Source organism: Callospermophilus lateralis, unplaced genomic scaffold (genome assembly GCF_048772815.1).
Source record: "Callospermophilus lateralis isolate mCalLat2 unplaced genomic scaffold, mCalLat2.hap1 Scaffold_182, whole genome shotgun sequence".
Taxonomy (NCBI): Eukaryota; Metazoa; Chordata; class Mammalia; order Rodentia; family Sciuridae; genus Callospermophilus; species Callospermophilus lateralis.
In genome coordinates this window covers 929,204-949,979 of record NW_027512854.1, presented here as the reverse complement: position 1 = coordinate 949,979, position 20,776 = coordinate 929,204, and the positions used below count along the sequence as shown (strand labels likewise).

At 33.1% G+C, this 20,776-nt stretch overlaps 2 protein-coding genes across 2 annotated transcripts in view; both read left to right on the top strand.

The window, feature by feature from the left end:
- LOC143388799 (A-kinase anchor protein 9-like) overlaps positions 1 to 7,327 on the top strand; it is a 51,098-nt gene extending 43,771 nt beyond the window's left edge. The window contains 7 exon segments of the mRNA XM_077108172.1: positions 586 to 685; positions 1,833 to 1,925; positions 2,682 to 3,038; positions 4,711 to 4,914; positions 5,966 to 6,106; positions 6,586 to 6,689; positions 7,234 to 7,327. Of these exon segments, the coding sequence (XP_076964287.1) occupies positions 586 to 685; positions 1,833 to 1,925; positions 2,682 to 3,038; positions 4,711 to 4,914; positions 5,966 to 6,106; positions 6,586 to 6,689; positions 7,234 to 7,327 (1,093 nt within the window).
- Positions 7,328 to 7,495: 168 nt separating this feature from the next.
- On the top strand, positions 7,496 to 20,361 carry LOC143388801 (transport and Golgi organization protein 1 homolog). The gene is made up of 13 exons (XM_076842320.2): positions 7,496 to 7,563; positions 8,609 to 8,664; positions 8,753 to 8,843; positions 9,015 to 9,153; positions 13,848 to 13,949; positions 14,833 to 14,893; positions 15,008 to 15,043; positions 15,120 to 15,187; positions 15,298 to 15,398; positions 15,582 to 15,719; positions 16,668 to 16,744; positions 18,351 to 18,513; positions 19,541 to 20,361. The coding sequence occupies exons 4-13, from the start codon at positions 9,140 to 9,142 to the stop codon at positions 19,831 to 19,833; spliced, it is 1,053 nt and encodes a 350-aa protein (XP_076698435.1). The 5' UTR covers positions 7,496 to 7,563; positions 8,609 to 8,664; positions 8,753 to 8,843; positions 9,015 to 9,139; the 3' UTR covers positions 19,834 to 20,361.
- The last annotated feature ends 415 nt before the right edge of the window (positions 20,362 to 20,776 follow it).

The window sequence follows — 20,776 nt, the reverse complement described above, 5'->3', positions numbered from 1 at the left end:
TCCTGCATTTCCAACCCCCTTTTTTTTGAAAGAGAGTCTCATAAATTGCTAAGGCTCATCCTGAATTTTTGATCCTCCTGCCTCAACCTCCCAAATTTCTGTAGTTGCAAGCACACACCACTGTACCTGGCTCTTTTAATATATTTAATCCAATATAATCTATTCTATATTATTATATGTTTTGTGTCTGTGTAATTTAGATATCCATGTAATATGAATAATATGTATTATATATCTTAGGTATATAAGTAGGGTGTAGTATCAGTGTATATAGTATGTTATATTATGTACACTGTTTCTATATAAGCATATCTAAGATGTTACTTTTAAAAAACTTATTAAAAATGTTTTTTTACATAATAAACTTTTTATCATACATTTATACTGAAATTCATTAAATGACATAATATTCATTGTTACTTTTAAATGGAAAACTTAGTCAAAAATGTTTTAAGTTACAATACTTGTAACCCTGGGGAACTATCATTTTTGTCTCCCCACTGCCTCAGTACACGTTATGCATGGTAAAAACTTTTGATAAAACACACAACACTAATTTTTTTATACTTTTTTATTTATATTTAGCTTCTCTGTTGATTCAGTGGTAATTAAAGAATCTGATGTACAGAAATCAGTAGTACATCCTGGAAGTTGTCTAAAAAAGAATATTGATCATGCAATAGAGGTATGTTATTTTTAATCTTCATTTTTAAACAGTTATGTACACTGATACTTTTTCTTACTATCAATTTTACGCCTTCAGTTTTGTAATTATGTAGTAAATATTTGGCTAAGATTAAGCATAAATCATGAGGATAATACCTTATGTAAAAGATCCAGAATGTCTATAGAAATATTTTTCATAGCATAGGAAAAACACAGATAAAGTTAAATTTGAGAATTTTTCTCCCCTGTTACAGTTTAAATTTTTTCTTTGTAACATTTCTTTATGAACTGTGTAACAAATCAGCTTCAGTACAATGGCCAACATAGTCTTTTCTTCCCCTTATGGATGCAGAGGGTATCTTCAGAATGGTGTATAGAATTCCCTAAAATCCAAGGTGCTAGCGCTGGAGTAATGGATCAGGCCATCTTCCAACAGAAGTAATGATAGAAAAATGCTTTTTTTACCGTGCTTGCCACTGAACCACTCTCTGCCTGTCCTCAACATTGTATTATTCAAAACTTTTTTCAAACCCCCAACTGCATCTTCATCTTCACTAAATAATTCTAAATTCTAGTAAAAATTAAAATCACTGACTATTGCCCATTCTCATTCTGGATATTAAGAAGAGATATGAGCCACACTCATCCCTTATTAATTGTCTGTTGGATGAAATTCAAATAATTGGTAAATAAACAAATACTTTCTTGTTGACAGTATATCTACATTTCTAAAAGAAGATTTATTTTTTTAATTGATAAAAATAATTTGTATGTGGAAAATTGTGTTCTTTTAATAAATACCAAGAAGAAAATTTACTCATGATTTCATTATCAAACATAGCCACTTGTTAACATTTTACTTAAAATAAATATACATTTATACATAAGTCTTATTAATTATATTTAAGTATCCTTAACCCACCCTAGAATTTATGCTAATAATTACAGATATGTAAATATATTTCTCTCTTTGCATCTTTAAGTTTATAGTAAGTGTAATTATTTCGTAGAATTATTAGATTAAATGTTTTTAGTTAAAAGATAACTGAAATTTATTTTTATTTGAAAGTGTCCAAAAATAGTGATATTTTTGGAATATTGACTACATCCTTAAAATTAATGGTATAAAATCAGTGTAAATTGTCATATTTTACCCTTCAATTTAGTTTTCTAAGGAATGTGGAATGAAACAAGAAACAAATATGGTTAAATTTTTGGAAAAACAATACCAAGAAAGATTAGAAGAAGAAATAGCTAAGGTAAGTTTATAGTTTATCTGCAAGGTTTTCTTGGTTTATAGATTTTCTTGATCTTTGAACTGTCAAAAAAAGCATGGATTTTATTGATGGTATGTACTTTGTTTTTATTTGTAAGTTTCATATATAGTTCATCAAACAGTTGTGTAACAGCATCAACTATAATTGCTGCTTCATAGAATGTTTTGCGATGCTTTTCATTGAAAAGAACATTTTTTCTTGATATAGAATAGTAATTACAATTTTTCAGAATGCCACAAGTTTTTATATATGTGTTACATTGTAAATAGTTACCTTGTGAAGGAGTTTGGAATTCTAAAAATGAGGCAAAAGTTATGAAGAGAAAAAGTAGTTGTATTACCCTGATAAATTATTGTAATGTTAGATAATAACTATAGATACTGATGGAGGATTGTCACAGAACATTATCACTCATGGCCAAGTGAATTTTCTTGGAAGGAAGAAATATAAAGACTTTTATTTTTTTTTTATTTTTGTACTGAGCATTTATTGATGTTATAGTTAGAAAAGTTTTGCTTGTTTTATTTTAAAAGGCAGGCAGTAAAACACTTTGATGTTAAATTTATTGAAAAATAGCCTATCTCTGTATCACTTTATCAGAGGATTTATTTTTGTTTTTAAAACTATGAGGCCAGGCTTTTTTCTAATTCATATAATTTTGAGTAATTACCCACTTTTTAAATCCAGCTGGTATTTATAAATCTAATCCTTTTTTGTTTGTTTGATTGATTTCTTTAGGTCATTGTGTCAATGAGCGTTGCATTTGCTCAACAAACTGAACTATCTAGACTATCAAAGGGAAAAGAAAATACTATGTCATCAAAACAAGCACTTACTTTCTGTCAGCAAAATGAAAAACATTATTTTAATGAAATGAAATTATCTCAGGATCAAATTGATCTTCAGACCTCTGATGCATTGGACATGAAATTTAAAGAAGAATTTAAGCCACTTAGTAAAGAGTTAGGAGAAGATGGAGAAGTTCTATTACCAAACAGTGATCATCTTGATGATATAATAGAATCAGAGGTCCACCAACTAACTATTTCAGAAGAAATGTTCTCCAAAGACAAAACATTTATAGTTAGCGAATCTGTAAGTATGCTTCTTTGAATATAAAAAAGAAAAACTTATAATAATATCTTCAGTTTAAAACAGTAGCAATAATGCTGATTAATAGAGAATGAAAGTATGAAGTCCAGTCTTGACTTTAATTTATTTTATTAATTATAAGGTGTTTGATTAAGTGAAACAATATTGGTGTGAAGTATAAAATAAGTCAGGTCATAGTATTCTTGGTTGTCTTATGGACATAATACATGTTAAGTTCTCATTGTAAATTATACCTGTGTTAATTTTATTTAAACTAATTGAAGATTAATTATATCATAACTAGGTAATACCTGTGGCCAAATGATTTGCTCAATTAAAATGTAAGAACATAAAAGGAAATTGCTACGAATTCAAGAAGACAATTCAAAGTATCTTATTATCTATATACTAATTCTTTTTTCTTGTTAGTTGAGGATCTGTTACCCCAACGAATTGCAGCCTTTATTAGAAAACAATAAATTCTACTTCTTTTAAAATTATCTGAATTTCAAATTTATTTTATGTGTTCACGATAGATGTATCTTGTTCAGAGGAGTATTCAAATAAAACTGTCAGCTTTTTATGTAATGCAAAACTTGTGAAATGTTTATGAAAACTAATTTAGCTGTAGCTGTTCAAGGCAGAATGATTTTAATTAGTATCTTAAGGGATTGAAGTATTCATAGAACCTATTGACTTGTCATGAGTGTGAGAAACTCATAAATGTAAAGCATTTATTTCCAAATAAAATTTATTATACTTTTTCTTTGAATAAGCAGTTTTCTATAATACGGTGATGACCAATGAATAAAAATTAAATAGACAAAATTCCTTATATTTTGTGAACTTAATTTTTAAAAATATTTTTCTAGTTGTATATGGACATAATACCTTTATTTTATTTGTTTATTTTTATGTGGTTCCCAGGATTGAACCCAGTGCCTCATGCATGCTAGGCAAGCGCTCTACTACTGAAGCACAACCCTGGCCCTATAAATTTTGCGTGTGTGTGTGTATATTTGTTGTTGTTGTTTATATTATTTCCCCATTATAAAATATCAAGAGATATAAAGGAGTTATAACTTCATTAAGAGAAGGGGCTGGAGATGTAGCTTGGTGGTAGAGCACTTGCCCAGCATGTGTGAGGCCCTGGGATCAATCTCTAGTATGGGCGGAAAAAAAAGTGGATGGGGTGGGGGTTGGAGGGGGTGGATAAAGAATCTTGAGTATTTTGTTTTTCTCTGTTAGAATTAGATTTTAGCTAAACTATCTTGTAAGTAGCTGTTTCCTTTTGGAAAATAACATATATGATGGTAATAAATTAACTTCATGTTGTTTTGGAATTATAAATAAGAAAAATACTTTTTTAAAAAAAGTGATTTATGGGCTGGGGTTGTAGCTCAGTGGTAGAGTGCTTGCCTTGCATGGGTGAGGCACTAGGTTCGATCCTCAGCACCACATAAAATAAATGAAAAAAGGTATTATGTTCATCTACAACTAAAAAGTAATTTTTTTAAAAAGTGATTTATGCTTTTGTTTAATAATAAAACTAAAACTCAGATGCTTTATGTTGTTAATAGAATTGTTTTCATATTCAGTTAAAGTATCAATGCTGACTAATTGCCACAAAATATGTTATGATTGAGTTTTTTGCTTGTGTTTTTTCCTATCAAAGATTCATGGTAAGATGTTGACATCAAGCATGGATGCTTCCAGACAAATGATGTCAAACGAAGAACAGTTAGAAGATATGAGGCAAGAACTTGTACGACAGTATGAAGAACATCAACAGGCCACAGAACTGTTGAGGCAGGCACGCATGAGACACATGGAGCAGCTACAAGAAGAGATTAAGAGACTTAATAGACAGTTAGCCCAGGTATGGAACTTTAGAGTCTCTTTTCTCCTCAATTGAAATAATGGTATTTTTTATGTGGCTTTTTTTTTAAGTCAAAATTATTTTTCCTAGATACAAATAAATTACAAATACTTAACATCAGGAAGTTCCTGGGATCAACTTTAGACCTTGTTAGGCACACCTAACTCAACTGATATAATGTGCATTTTCATTTTATTTAACTGCCTTTCAGGCACTGGAAATGTGACTACAATATAAATTTAAAAATTCTATTGACCATACATAGCTAAAGCACTTTGAGAGTTTTGGAAAATATTATACTGAGGTACTTGAGTATACAGTTGCTGTCATTCACTTTTTCAATGTTCATTTATAGTTCTGTGAGTCTACCAATTACCATCTCCAAGGTTTATCTTTATCTATCTTTAATCCATCTTTTTAATCATGAATGGAAATCTTCTGAAGTAATCTGTTTCTAGAACTCTCTCCAAGGACACATCTCTTGTTGATTAGAGAAATTCAAATTTATATTACATTCTTTTCTAAATTTAAATATCTCATGGTATTTGGGAGCTATATTCTTATCAACTGCTATATAAAATATACTCACAAAATTATTGCAGAAAAGCAAGAAATATTTACATGAAAGTTCTTATGAAAACAAATTTTTTGAATTTAATTTTGAAAACTAAAACGTGTAATTTTTAAATATAAAATAATAGGGAAATTGATATTTGAGAATAAAATATATCATTTGAAAAATCAGTTTTGCTTTTCTTCATTGCATTTTGTGAATTTATTCTTCTAAAATTTCAATGCAAAAATTGACAGAGAAAATATTACTCAAACTATACAAATTCCTGAACATTTAAGTTTAAATAACTTTTTTTCTAAAGTTGCAAATTTTGCATTGAACTTCATATGTGCCTTTTAATCCCTAATAATGAAATATGAATCATAAGGTAGAACCAAGGTCTCTTGGTCCCAAGGGGTTAAAAGAAATCTGCTTGATGTTTCTGCTTTTTACCTCTATCACAATCAATATTCTTCCATGACCTCTTTTTTTATTTAGAGATCCTCATTAAATAACGAAAACCTGGTTTCAGAAAGAGAAAGGGTGATTTTAGAGGAGTTGGAAGCACTAAAGAAGCTATCTTTAGCTGGAAGAGAGAAGCTGTGTTGTGAGCTGCGCAGCAGCAGTACGCAAACACAGGTAGTATTGACTTTGGTGCATTTAGGAACAGTAGATCAACAATGCAGTAGGATTTGTTTGTCTTTATTGTTGGTAGGTGACGTATTTTTATAGTTACTGAGCTTAACATATTGGTGATCACTTAGATGTAAGGTAGGTGGAGTCAAAATGTCTTGCTTTCTGTTTAAGATAATTTGAATCTGGTATTGCTGTAGGAGAAACTGTTGTTCTACCAAGGAGCAACCTTTATTGACAACCCTTATTGCCACACTATATAGAGTATATTAGTTTGAAGCCATTAAAACATTTTTCATCTCTACACTTGAATGTTTTATCCTTTTCTTGATACTGCGGATCTCTTGATAAATTGTAGTTAAAAAATATTATTTCAAGCACTTTCTGGTTCACATCATACCAGTACAGAAGAATGATATGCTGTTTTTAAGACGACAGGTTTTCTTTCTGTCTTGTCCTCTCTGCTGTTGCACAAACTTAAACAGAATGAAAATGAAAACCAAAGGGAAATTGAGGAACAGACATTGAAAGAAAAGGAAATGGACAGAAAACCTGAAGATGTACCTCCTGATAGTCTGTCCAGTGAAAGGTATACAAAATGTGTATTTTTTCAGTGCAAAGTCAATTAAAATGGTTGTTCAAATGTAGTAAACTTTATTCATCCTGATTTTTATCTTGTGCATGTGTATTTTCTTAAAATGTCAATCAGTTATTAACTTGCATAGCCTCAAAGAAACTTTTTAAACCAGAAAATTAAGTATTTTATGATCCCCTTTTGAGTAGTTACTGATTCACCGGCCAAGGGCAGATTACATGATAAGGAGTCTAAATTTAGGAGAGAGTCATATGTGCCCAGCCATTCCTGCTGGAGGTAAATTATTTGAATTGGCAGCAATTTTCTGGGGAATGCAATAAACAGGGTCAACTTCCTGAGAGCTCTGATGTTCTTACTGCAGCTGTGAGAGTTGGGGCCACTCTGCCCTCTTCCTTAACCAAGGTCTCAACCCCTCGATTGAGGCAGGCCACGGAGGAGTATGGTTCTCTATTTATTTGTCTAAGTCTTGTAGTCCTGATGTATCCAGTGCAGAAACCCCTCCCTTACCCATAGGAATTCATGTGTTTTGACTTTTTAGTTGCAGCAGGAAGTCAAAGACTGGAGTGCATCACACGCTGAGCTCAGTGAACAAATCAAATCATTTGAGAAGTTCCAGAAAGATTTACTTGTAGCTCTTAATCACAAAGATGATACTATTAATGAAAGTTTATACTACAAATACATGTTTCATCTCATGAATTCTCCTGAAATCTTCTGAATTAAAATCGAGAGTCTTCCAACCTTTTGCTTCTTTTCTAGGCTTTGACTAATTATATCACACAGTTGAATCGGTTACAGTGTGAATCTGAATCTGAGGATCAAAATAGAGAAAATGAGTCAGTTGAATTAACCAACGGAGAGGTAGCAGGTAAGATCAGTCTCAGGGAGGTTGAATCCTTTTTTTTGCTTTCCTGTCTTTAATTAAGTATTTATACAGATCCCACTTTTCAACTCGCTGATTTTCTTCTTAAGCTTCAGGGTTGTAGACACATATCACTGGATCTATAGATATGTCTATTGCATTGGCAGAGGTGGGTTGCTGGGGTATAATGTAGCAATAGGCATGTGAAGAACACTGACTTTTTCTATCCCATTGAAAACTAGTAAGTACACTGCAGCTACAATAGTCATATCCTATACAATACTTAGAGTATTGAACATTGTACAGTAAGAGAAATTTATTTCTTAACTTATGCAGATGATAGTTGATTTTGATACTCATCATCTCTATGGCTCTGTGGTCTTAAGGTCCACAGTCAGTCTTAAGAGTCCAGAGGTAGTTGGAACCATAAACTAAGGCTGTGAGAACAGAGGCTAGAGACTATCAGAAAGCTAGAGAGAGGGAGTGTAACAGTGTTTACTGATGAGGAAAATATTTCCAGATGTTTTTTCCCAAGTTGGATATTGCTTACATAGCAAGTATTTCAAACCACACCTGGTAGTAGATTCAGGGAGAAAATAGAGGATTGAATCTTTCTAAATAAGACACTTACTTGCCCAAGTGAAGATAGATCTGAGAGAGAAGAAAAGCTTTTATCTTACAAGAATAGCATAGATAACATTTTAGTTGTGCAAACTAGAAATTCACCTTTTTTTTTGTTTTGTTTTTAAGACAGACACAGTACTTTTATTTATTTTGATGCTGAGGATCAAACTCAGTGCCTCACACATGCTAGATGAGCACTCTACCACTGAGCCACAATCCCAGCCTGAAATTCACCTCTCTCTCTCTTTTTTTTTTTTAAATCTAAGCTTGCAATTCTCTTAAAAGTCATTAGTCTAATCAGTTTAGTTATTTAATTGATTTTTTTTCTTCTGGTGTTTGAACACAATCATTATTTAGTTTGGGGGAAGTTAGGAGAATATAGAGTTAAAAGTAAGGAAAGAAAAAGCTAAAGTCTTTTGTTTTTTAGGTGATCGGAATGAGAAGATCAAAGATCAAATTAAGCAGATGATGGATATCTCTCGGGTATAGTTCTTTGTAAGAGTCCCATAGTGCCTGTCAATTCTTCCTGTGCCTCACTTTTAAGAATACCTCTCTTTTCTGCAATTTTTAGACACAAACTACAATATCAGTAGTTGAAGAGGATCTAAAACTCTTACAACTTAAGCTAAGAGCCTCGATGTCCACAAAATGTAATCTAGAAGGTGGGTTCTTCTTGAGAAGAAATTGCCATGTTGGAAAGACTTAAAATTTTATTGGAAAGATAAAGAATGGCTTCTTGCTTTCATGCTTCTTACTTTTCTTGGCACTACTCCCTCAAACAAGTTCTTAAGTCCTTGTACACATATAGAGATAAGCTGTTTTATCCTTTACAGACCAAATAAAGAAATTAGAAGGTGACTGCAATTCACTACAGTCTTCTAAAGTTTGACTGGAAGAGGAATGCAAAACTCTAAGGCAGAAAGTGGAGATTTTAAATGAACTCTACCAGAAAAATGAGATGGCACTACAAAAGTAAGATTTTCATTGTTTGTTATTATTATCACTGTGTGAACTAATAGATAATTTTATCTTTTCTTAAGATTATTTACAATTTCTTCTAGTTGTAATAAGTAGAAATTTGTCTTTTTTCCTTTGTGTTTTGTTTTATATAAGTTGCATTTTTCTTTCCATCGTCAGTCTTAAGAGTCCTGAGGTAGTTGGAACATAAACTAAGGCTGTGAGGACACCGTAATCAACTGTCAAATTCATATGAAGGCAGGAAGTGGTAAAATGGTATTAACAGTCACTGATGTGGAAATACCTCTCAAAGTTCTAGACCCTTTCTATGATCCCTCTATTTATTTTAATTACCTTTCATTGTGATCAGTTATGTAATTCTAATGTTTTGAACTTGTATCTCTAACTCTGGACCTTTAAAACTACTGAGTGATTTGGAATGACATGTTTTAGTAGAATAAAAACTTCAAAAAGGAATAATATTTACTTATTGATGGTACAAGTTTTGGACTTGAATATCTCAGATGTTCACACAAAATGGAACTGTGGCAAGGACCTTAGGAGTTATGATTACAGAAGTACTTGTTTGGAGTATATATTTATGTATTAATCTTCTTAGTGTGGAGCTAGTTATTTTTTGAAAGTTCATTTGAAGTTTTTAATCCACAAAAATACTTGAATTCTCTAAAAATAGGTTGTGTCAGATTTTATTTGTTTGCACCTGATTTTACTCTTCGATATATATATATATATATATCTTGTAAAGCAAAGACAGTCCTTTTTACAGACCTAACTATTTTTAGGTATTTTGACTTCTGTTGCCTAATTAATGCATTAAATATTGAAACCTTTCCATTAACTTTTCTAAAATTCTGTGATCTCCAAGCGACCTTTTTAGAATCTCAAATTTTTGTTCAGGCCAGTTCTAAATTCCTGGCCTGTTTCAAAGAAACATTTCTTATTTTATCACTTTTTTTTAAAAGAACACTTGTTTTCTCTGTCCCTATTAGTAATCTGAATGACCTAAATGGCAATTAATTTTCTTTGTAATGCAATTAAATTGTAGCACTATTTTTCTCAACTCCTCCAAAATTTATTCAGTCATCATCTGTGGTTTGTACTCTTTTTACTCATCCCCAGGTACTATGTTAGTTCATGCCTCTGTCATCTTTTCTGTTTCTAACCTAGATCATCTGTCTTCATTCTCCATTTTTTATATTTGTATATAACTTATTTCAAATTCTTAGTAGTTTTCTCTATAGCCGCTTAAGTGGACTTTCTAAAATATAAGTCTGTCCATGTGAATATGTGCCTGTGGTTTATGAAGAATTTGCTTTCTATTTGATGACCTGTTCTTTTTTTCTTCCTTGTATCTTTTTAATAGTTTAAATATTTTTAATTATTTTCCTCATTCCCTGTATAAGCTTGATGTAATCATAAATTATAATGGAATTATAATGATATAATAATAATTTTATTCATCTTCTCATAATTTAAAGGCCATGGTATATATTCTGGATTTAATAAAAACCTGACATAGATTAATAGGTTTATTATTTTTTTATGGGCTTTAAGTAGCTCCTGAATCAGATAACTGTTGTGGCATTGTATGTTAGTACTTCATATACTGTGAACTCCACAAGACATTCATTCAATTTATACACATATTTAAAGTTTCTGTAGTTCTGCATTCTACACTGTTGGTTTCTTATTTGAAATTATTTTCATTCTATTTGAACATTGTCCTTTAATGATAGATTTGATTAGTGTATCAAAGGTAGTACAAGGATAAACAGAGAATAGTATTTTATCCACTAAATATTGCTACCTTTATAATCTGTATTAGGTTGACATGAACTTCATGATTAGCATTAAAACCAGTTTCCATTTTTAAAGGATCTTTCTTTTGGCTACTGAATTTTGACTGTTACTTAGTTTTAGCAATTTTAAAATATCCAATTAATTACCATCTGTTTTAAATTTTTTTCTTTAAGGAGTCCATTATCATTGTTGTTTGGTCTTATCCCTCCCCTAGTTTCTGTAGTCCTTTCTCTGTTTTTTTTAACAGTTGTATTGGGAAGTGCCTAGGTGTAGTTTTCCCCACCCCACCCACTTTTCCTCTTGCAGTTATGTTGCTTGGGACCATTAAACACTTCTTGAATTTTCGAGTCTTTTTCTAAATGTTGATTTTACCTCATTCTCTCTTCTGATTATAATAATGCATATTAGAATTTGATTTCCCCTGCCTCCTACATTCTGGATTTACTTCTTCTGGATATTTTCTTCTGACCTGTCTTAAAAGCGCTAGGATTTATTGTACTTCCCAAATCTGCTACTAAAATCTTTCATTGAGTTTAGGATTTTAAAAAATTCAGGGTTTAAAATATTATTTTAGTTGTAGATGGACACAATATTTTATTTTTTATAGGCTTTTTTTTAAGAGAGAGAGAAAGAGAATTTTAATATTTATTTTTTAGTTTTTGGCAGACACAACATCTTTGTTTGTATGGGGTGCTGAGGATTGAACCCGGGCCGCACATATGCCAGGCGAGCACGCTACCACTTGAGCCACATCCCCAGCCCAACACAATATTTTATTTATTTTATGTGGTGTTGAGGACTGATCCCAGTGCCCCACACATGTGGGGCCCATGCTTCACCACTGAGCCACAACTCCAGTCCTATTTCAGTACTACATCTCAAACCCAGGACCTTGAGCCATGTGCTCCACTATTGAGCTACCTCCCCAGACTCCTTGCTCTTTCTCATAAGGGACTAGGGTCTTACTGCTTTCAAAGCTATCTTTAATCTCATAATTCTGCCTCTGCCTCCTGAGTATCTTCGACTGTAGGTAGGTCACCACACCCAACTATTTCTTGGTTTTATAGTTTCTAATCCTTTGACAAAATTCGTAATTTTTTTTTCCTCTTTTGTGGTGCTGGTGTTTGAACCCAGAGCCTTGTGCATGCAAGGCAGCACTCTACCAACTAAACTATATTCCCAGCCCTGAAATTCATAATCTTGATTTTACTTTTTTGACTATATAAAGCACAGTGATTTTAAAACATGTGCAGTTAACCCCATTAGGTGGTTTCCTTTTCTGTGGGATTTTTTCTCACAGAATTTTGTCTTATGGAGTGCCTCGTCAGTTTTGATTGGCCAACATTGTTGTGATAATTATAGATGAAATTTGAGGACTAAGAGGAAGTTATCTTCTTATAGAAAAGTGTTGAGGTTACTTGAGTAAGATTGTCACTTTAAACTTAGCAATTAAGATAATTCAAAAATGAGTTGTCTTTTCAATGTTTCAGTATTGTTCCTTTTGGATTTTTTGCCTGTTCATCACTTAAGTGTGCAGTACTTTCTAATCTAAACTCAAAGGCTAGGGCTTTTATTAAGGGTCCCTTTATTGGTAGCCTCTCTTTTCCTCTAAGCCCAGGAATTTAATGAAGGCTTGGTTCAGACTCATATCTTTGTGTTATCTTCAATAGGAGAAAAGTACCTTAAAGTGCCAGCCTTACTTGTAATTCTGAGATTCCTTTTTCTAATGGATCTTGGCCACATACATATATCTTCACTGACTTTTTAGCTTGGATCCCTTCAAACACAATTTTATATTCTTATAAAGATGTTTTGATTGTTCTTAGTGCTCTCAGACTAACTCTTTGATAATTGGAAACAAAATTCTCTCTTTTCTTCAAGATTCAGTTTTCTCCATATTCCTTCTTAAGCCAGTGGGGAAAATTATTATATTCCTTTAGGCATCATTTATACCTGAAACAGTGAGCTCTTTTATTCTTTAGCATCTTACAAGGTAACTAGTATATTATAGCCACTCATAAGATACTTGCTGAAGAATTAAATGAGAAGCTATATAAGAATATATAATCCCCCTTTTCTATTTTGTATCAGTAATCCTTTTTTACTGTAGTTCTTCTGATTTATGGAAAATTAAGTTTCAAGTTAATTATCTTTTGAATTGAACTATGCCTAAAGTAGTACAAGGATAGCAGAAAATAGTATTTTTTAAATCATTAAATGTGGCTACCTTTGTGTCAGTAGATGAACATCTTGAGTTTCATGATCAGAGTTAAAACTTGTCAGTAGATAATACTCTGATAGTGGGTCAGTTTGGCTTCTTTTTCTGGTTGATAGACATTATCAAAACTCAGATTTGTCTTTTTGCTTAATTTACAATTCTTTTGAAATAGATATCTAAAGTGTGAAAAATGTTCTGTGGTTAATTGCATAGCTAAAAGACATATTCTAGAAGATTTTTTCTTTGACTGACTATATCTTTATTATGGTACCAGTCTTGGATTGAGAAAAGAGTTCCTCCATGACAAAGATATACTTAGTGTCCTACCCATGGCAGAAATGAGAAAAGAATTATCCCCTGCTTTATCCTAATATGTTTAATTATGTTAGGTTGATCAGTTCTGATCTTCCACATTGAAGTAAAGTGAGTTTTTATTATCTTACACACAGGAGACTTGCCCTTGGGGCACATGTTGTTTTCACATTTATTTTATTTACTGGTAAGTAGAGAATTAAGAGGAGAAGTTAGAAAATGTAAGTGATTTGCCAGAGTTTGATTTATGAAATTGCAGGTTTGAATTCCTATTTTATGTGCCTAAGCATTTTATAGAATTGTGGGAAGTGATATTCACAAAGAGAAACTTTTGATTTGATAACTGGCTTTATTTTAGGAAACGGAGTCAAGAAGAATGTGAGAGACTAGAAAAAGAGCAGCAGCTGTCAGCTGCAGATGAAAAGGTGGTTTCCGCTGTACAGGAAGTTAAAAATTACAAGTGAGTTCAGTTTCTAAAGGAGGGTGTCAATGTCTAATGAATTAGTGTTAGCTTTCTTTTTAATCTTTTTTTTTTACATTATGTAGATAGAAGAAAATAGCATGGAAGTATAAATAACGAGAGGATATGAACACATTCAATTCACACAGGAGAAAAAATAAATTTCAACTTAACAAATGAAAAATGTTAACAAAAATTTACTTGTACCCAATGGGCAAGACCATAGGGAACTTGGTCAATGCAAACAGTTCTGGGGGTTTTGTATGTTGTAGTAATTCTTTAAGAAATCAGTTTGCTGTGTGTTATATCAAGACCCACAGAAGTGTGGCATTTGATAGACCTTGGAAATCTTCTATGGATATAATTTGAAAAAAAGAAAAAAAGTTTTAAGGAGGAAGATATTTCTAGCAGAATTACTTGAGAACACACTGATGAACAGTTATGGAAATTATAATTTATCAATTCAGAATCTCTAGCAATTAAATGATAAAGAAGTCATTAGTATTAGGTTTTTATTTATTTATTTATTTATTTATTTATTTATTTATTTATTTATTTATTTATTTTTGGTGCTTTACTACTAAGCTACATCCTTAGACCTTTTTTTTTACTTTGAGACAGGGTCTCAGTTGCACAGGTTCCCACTTAATTGCTGAGACTGACCTCGAACTTGAGATCCTCCTGCCTCAGCTTCCCAATCATTGGGATTACTGGCATGTGGCATTGCACGTGGTCTGTAGTATTAGTTTTGATCACACTGGATTCATATAACTATAGAAATGTTTTTCTTATGTATGATAAAAGTCTTTAAAAGTATAGCTGATGGAATAAAGGGAAAATGGTCAGAATGTTTCAAATTTTATTCAATTGTTGTAATTCTTAGGCGGAGAATTGAAGAGATGGAAGAAGAATTACAGAAAACCGAGCGCTCATTTAAAAACCAGGTAGTAATTAATACTGTCCTGTAGTTGAAGGATTCTTTGATATCTAATACAGACAATTATAGGCTATTATAATGAGTCCCTAAAAACATTTTTTTAATGTGTTGTCTTTTTCAGATTGCTATGCATGAGAAGAAAGCTCATGATAATTGGGTAAGATTTTTTCCCCCTTTTCTTTATTTTTTGCATAGGCTACCGCAACTGAATTTGAATATTTTCTCTTTAATAGCTCAAAGCTTGTTCTGCAGAAAGAGCTATAGCTGAAGAGAAAAGGGAATCTGCTAATTTGAGACAGAAGTATGTGATTTTTGTGTCTTACTGTATGTTTTATAGTGTTTTAAGGTTATGCTAGATATTATCTATGATTGCTGTTTCATAATTCAGCCCATTCTTTCTCAATATTCAAGGCTACTGGAAATGACCCAAAAGATGGCAATGCGGCAAGATGAACCTGTGATTGTAAAACCAATGCCGGGGAGACCAAATTTACAAAATCCTCCTCGGAGAGGTAGGGGGCACTTTGTAAAAGGAGCTATTTTATTTCTTGGTGCAGAATGTATGTAAATTACTTTTTATTTCTGTGTGTAATGGTTATGAAATAATCTGAATGATTTGTTAAAGCGGGAGGTGTGGGGGTTGGTATCAGGGAGAAGGCTGCCTTAAAGTAGTAACATGGCATTGTTGTCTTTAGGTCCACTGAGCCATAATGGCTCTTTTGGTCCATCCCCCGTGAGTGGTGGAGAATGTTCCCCTCCACTGACAGCAGAGCCAGCTGGAAGACCTCCTTCTGCTACTCTTAATCAAAGAGATATGCCTAGAAATGGATTTGGTGAGCATTCACATGTTGCTTTATAGTAAACTGCTTCAAGGTTTTGGTTTTTTTTTTCCCTTTTGAATATTCTAATGAAAACATAGAATTTGGGCCTGTAAAATATATAGAAGATAATTTCTTACTTTATCTTAGTGAATGTTTTCTGTAAAATCTGTTCTAGAATAGGAAACATTTTTTTTTTCCTGGAGGTCCCTGTATTGTTTTTTCCTTTTAAATTTTACACTGTGAAGTGTAAACCTTTATCTTTAAATTAAATCTCTATGGTGTTTGTTTCCCAAATATTATAAAAGTAGCCTTAAACTTTATGTAGCATACATATTTCCAATATGAAATACTGAGTCTTATTTCCAATTCTAAATAGGACTGTAGTCTTGGTAAGATTGGAAGTCAGGTTATACAGACTAAAGAAAAGCCAACCTACACATACTTCAAGTCTATAGCTTAAAGTTTAGGACCAGTACATATTAATTTGCTGTTCTATCAACCCAAGGCAGTTCTTTATTTTACTTAAGTCTCTTTATAAATTGTGATTTTCGTATTGGGCAACCTATTTTTTTAAAAAATATTTTTAATTGTAGATGGTGTGGTGCTGAGAATCAAACCCAGTGCCTCACACATGCTAGGCAAACACTCTACAACTGAGCTACGACCCCAACCCCTGGACAACCCATTTTTAATGTTGCTTTCTAGTTATTGTTGAACCCTAACCTGTCCACCAGTGGTTTATTTCTTCTGAAAAATACATACAAGGGCTCTGATCTTTCTTTCCCAAGGGTCAATGGATGGACCTTTACCTCGTACTCAATGGTCTTCTGAGGCATCTGGGAAACCCGTTGCCTCTGGTAAAGAGACCAAGTAATTTCAAAGAATCTGTAATTGTGGATGCAGGATTTTTATTCTTTTCATGTTAGAATAAGTCTGAATCCATTCTTTGATCTCTAACAGACCCAGGATGTGGTCCAGCTCACATGAAGAGCAGCTCCAGAAGTTCTTCTCCAGCTAAGGTGACGGATGAGGGCAAGGTAAGTTCTGTAGTTACTGTGAATCATGTGGTCGTGCAGGAACATGTAACTTTCCTACAGTACTTGCTCTTTGCTTTATCCTTCTTTGTGTTCTATTTGTACTATCCCATTTGTTTTTTAAAAAGCAAACTGTTCCCCAAGAACCTGAGACCCCCTCAGTTTCTACCATTACTTCTTTGACTGAGCATCCAGTTGGAGTAAGTACTTAGAGGTTGAGAACTGAATTGGGTTTTATTCTGTGCATTTCTGGGAAGGATATTCAGAGCATGACACTGATCTTGTTTGCTTTAAACTGCATGCAATATTGAGCTTACTTTTCTCCTTAACTTGGAAATGTGGCTTAAGTGTGTACAACTATAATGAACTACAGAATGTGAAAAGTTATCACTCTAACTTTATATGGTGTTTTGTGTTGAATGTTCTAAGGCAAAGTAAATTCATTATAAATTATATAATTCATCATTTTTATTTTTGTTTGGAAGAATGCTATTTAAGAATTCCTCCATTTGAGCAAACCCTATTTTGAGTTATTTGAATTAGATTGGTATCAGATTTTATGAAAGTGAAATACTGTTTCAGTGCAACAATGATAATCTGAAATGACCTCTTGAGCCAGTTCCAAGCAATGGTCTCATTTGTTCACATAAGTGCATTCTCTTGTAACTGTGTTGCTATTATATCTGGTAGGTCTTCTGCAGCTCTATAATAAAATAAATTTTAAATTGTTTAGTTTCAAACCCACTACTCATAGGAAATGATAAATCAATATCTCAAATGGTGTACAGTAAATGAAAGTAAATATTAAAGCCTTGTCTTCCTAATTTGTGTATATAGCATTGTGTTGGAAAATACTTCTCAAGTTTCAGTGTATACATATTCCAGGAATATACATCTCTGGAGCAATCTAAGGGCAGCTTAGATAAGACCCCCAAACCCCTTTGTAGTAGAAGATTTAAAAGAGAGCAAAGATCTGTTGTTAGAGAGGAGTAGAGGTGGAAAAAGCATGGCTTAGAGGCAAACCTTTGATTGAGATCCTTTAATATGCAGTGTGGCCTTCAACAAATGATGATAATCCATTTGCTTTTATTCCCTCTTATTTAAAACAAGACAGTCTACTTAAAGATCTCAGAGGTTGAATAATATATGAAAGACTTACTGAAGATACTCTGAATAGTAGCTATTATTACATGGGTAGAGAATGGATTTTTCATTTTATTCTGTTCATTCTTAATATGGAAGTAATGAGCTATTGTGATGAAAGGGAAGTGATGGGGAGGAGGGGACTCCCTTTGAAATAGGTTGTAGTGAATACAGCATGACATACTGGTCAGAAATCACCTCTGTTAATAACCTCTGCCAGTCCTCTTACCTTTCCCTTTCCTGTGCAGATATAATCAGTAACAAACTGCTCCCTCTTGTGGAATCCTTCTAACTTCTGTAAGCTGTCAGTGGAAATACACAGGAGGGGTGGGTAGAGTTTTGTTGCACTGATGGTGTTCTCTGGACAGGTGCCTGTTTTGGGTTTTAGCTTTTATCGGTGTTGGTACTTTGTCTTAATACATAGGAATTTTAAAACTTTTAACTGCTTTCAAATCTTAAATTGCAGGTTAATATGGCTATGAAAGGGTCCCCTCCTTTCTCAGGGGCACCCTTCATGGGCCCCCCTATGGGATCACCGATGGGACGGCCTCCACCACCTCCCTTTTGGTATGGACCACCATTTCAGCTCGGTGGGCCTTTTGGGCCTCGGCCAATTCCTCCACAATTTGGTATGATGATCTGAACAGTAGTGATTGACTTATAAATCACATTCATCTTTCATTTCTATTGCTTGCTAAAACAGTTTGTTGCTATCTCAGGTCTTAACAATGAAAGGATACAGCTGAGTACATTTTAACTTTTCCTCCAGTTTTCTGGGACATATTGGACACTACATAATCTTATACTGAGATAGGCAATAGCTATCTCATAGAGAAGGATTAGGGGCTATATAGAGAAAAGCCAGAAATATTACTTCTGCAGATGTTTGTTGAAAATGTTTGTTGAAAATATGTTGATATGATATGCATTGCAATAGATGGAAAGGTGGATGAGACACATGCATAACTTAAAATTTTGTCACAGATATGAAAATCCTATAGCATAAAGTTTGTAATCACCCATAATGGAAGCATAAGCAGTAGGTTATAGAATATAGAAAAGGAAAAGTCAAACCCTCCTTACCTTGAGAAAAGTCAGAGGGAAGTGTTAAAGAGGAGGATTTAACAGTGACCTAATAAATGTTGCTGATTTAATTAGGTGGCTGTGGAAGGCCTTTTCCAGGAGGGCATGCACCTTGATTCTGATGGCATGTGTAAAGTCCATGCTGAAATATTTCATGAATTTTTAATGGATACAGTAATAAATAGTGGTATTTCCTTTTATCAAAATTTCTTTGATGTAGTAAAGTTCTTATTTCATAATCTATCATCTTGTCATGGTAATATAGTACTTCTAAATATAAATGGAGCTCTTGTGAGATAGAAATAATTCTGCAATTATATAATAGGAAAAGAAAAAAGATAAGCCTGGAGCTAGGTAGAGCCATGTTTAAATCCTTAATATGTTGCTTCATGGCTGGTTGGCCAGGCTATAACCTAAACTTGTTCCATTTCAGTTTGCCTCATCTGGCAAGTCAGGATGTTCACCAGTTGATGTTCTAGGCTTGGGAGAAATTAAAGATTATATTAACATACTTGAAATCACCCAAGTTCAGAAATTTCTGGGTATTTACATAACTTCCTTTTTATTTTCCAGGTCCTGGTATGCATCCACCAATAGGCTTCAGAGAATATGCACCAGGTGTTCCACCTGGACAACGGGATTTGCCTTTTGACCCTCGTGATTTTTTTCCAGGACCTGCACCATTTAGACCTTTAGGCTCATTTGACCCAAGAGAGTACTTCATTCCTGGTGCCCCATTACCACCTCCAACTCATGGTCCCCAAGACTATGGGCCACCACCTTCTGCAAAAGACTTAATGTCTTCAGGCTTTAAAGATAAACCTCCACCTACACCCGATTCTCAGAGTAGTGAGGGCTGTTCATAGGCCTTAAAACAGGGCCCATAAAATTAACCTCTGACACTTAGTCAGAAAGTGGACTATGAACTATTCATTGTGTTGAAGGATTATTGGCTTCAAAATATAAAAGTTTATTTTAAATGGTTTATGTTTTTAGAATAAAGCTGCCTTGGCGCAGTATACATTTGGAGCCAAAATATTTTCCTCCTAAATATCCCCCACTTAAACTAGAGTATCCTTCCAACTTTAAAATGTGCAATAAGGAATACCTTTGTTTTAGTTAATGTAGCATATACAATTGCTAAATGATTTAGAATGTCATAATTATGGACATTTCCTGTGGAAATGCTTTAAGAACATGTATTTCCAGTACCCTATTTTTAGTGTATTCCAGTTGATAACAGAGAAATGGTGTTTTATAAGCTTGAGTTTTCTCTTTAAATATCTGGTCGCAGAGACTGTTACGCTAAAAATGTTTACTCAAAAATCATAAACTTCATTTTCCTTCTTGCTGAAGTTCTTTGTTGTAATAGTTCATAAAAAATTGTTTATTAATATTTCCCAAGTGTCTGTTGATTCATTGGATCGTCATGAGACTTTGTGCCATTGGGGAAGCATGTAAACTCACTCTCAGAACTGAATATGGTGACTTGGCAGCATATTTCCTGTTGCTCACTGTTAAGGAGGCTGGACCCTGGTCAACTGTGGACTTATACAGAGGAATTTCTTTTACTTGTGAGAAGTCTTGTGGCTCTATTTTTGTAGCACATTCATGTACTTTTTTCTAACCACTGTCCATGTGAGAATGGTTTTCTGAGAATGAGTTTACATTAGTAGCAAGAGTTGTTTGACCTGAAGTTCTACTGCTTTTGCCATTATTGCATTATAACAGTAAAATATACGGTGGTATGTTGTGTCTATAAAAAATAAGGAAATTTCTTTTAAAAAATGTACACACACACTCTTCTCT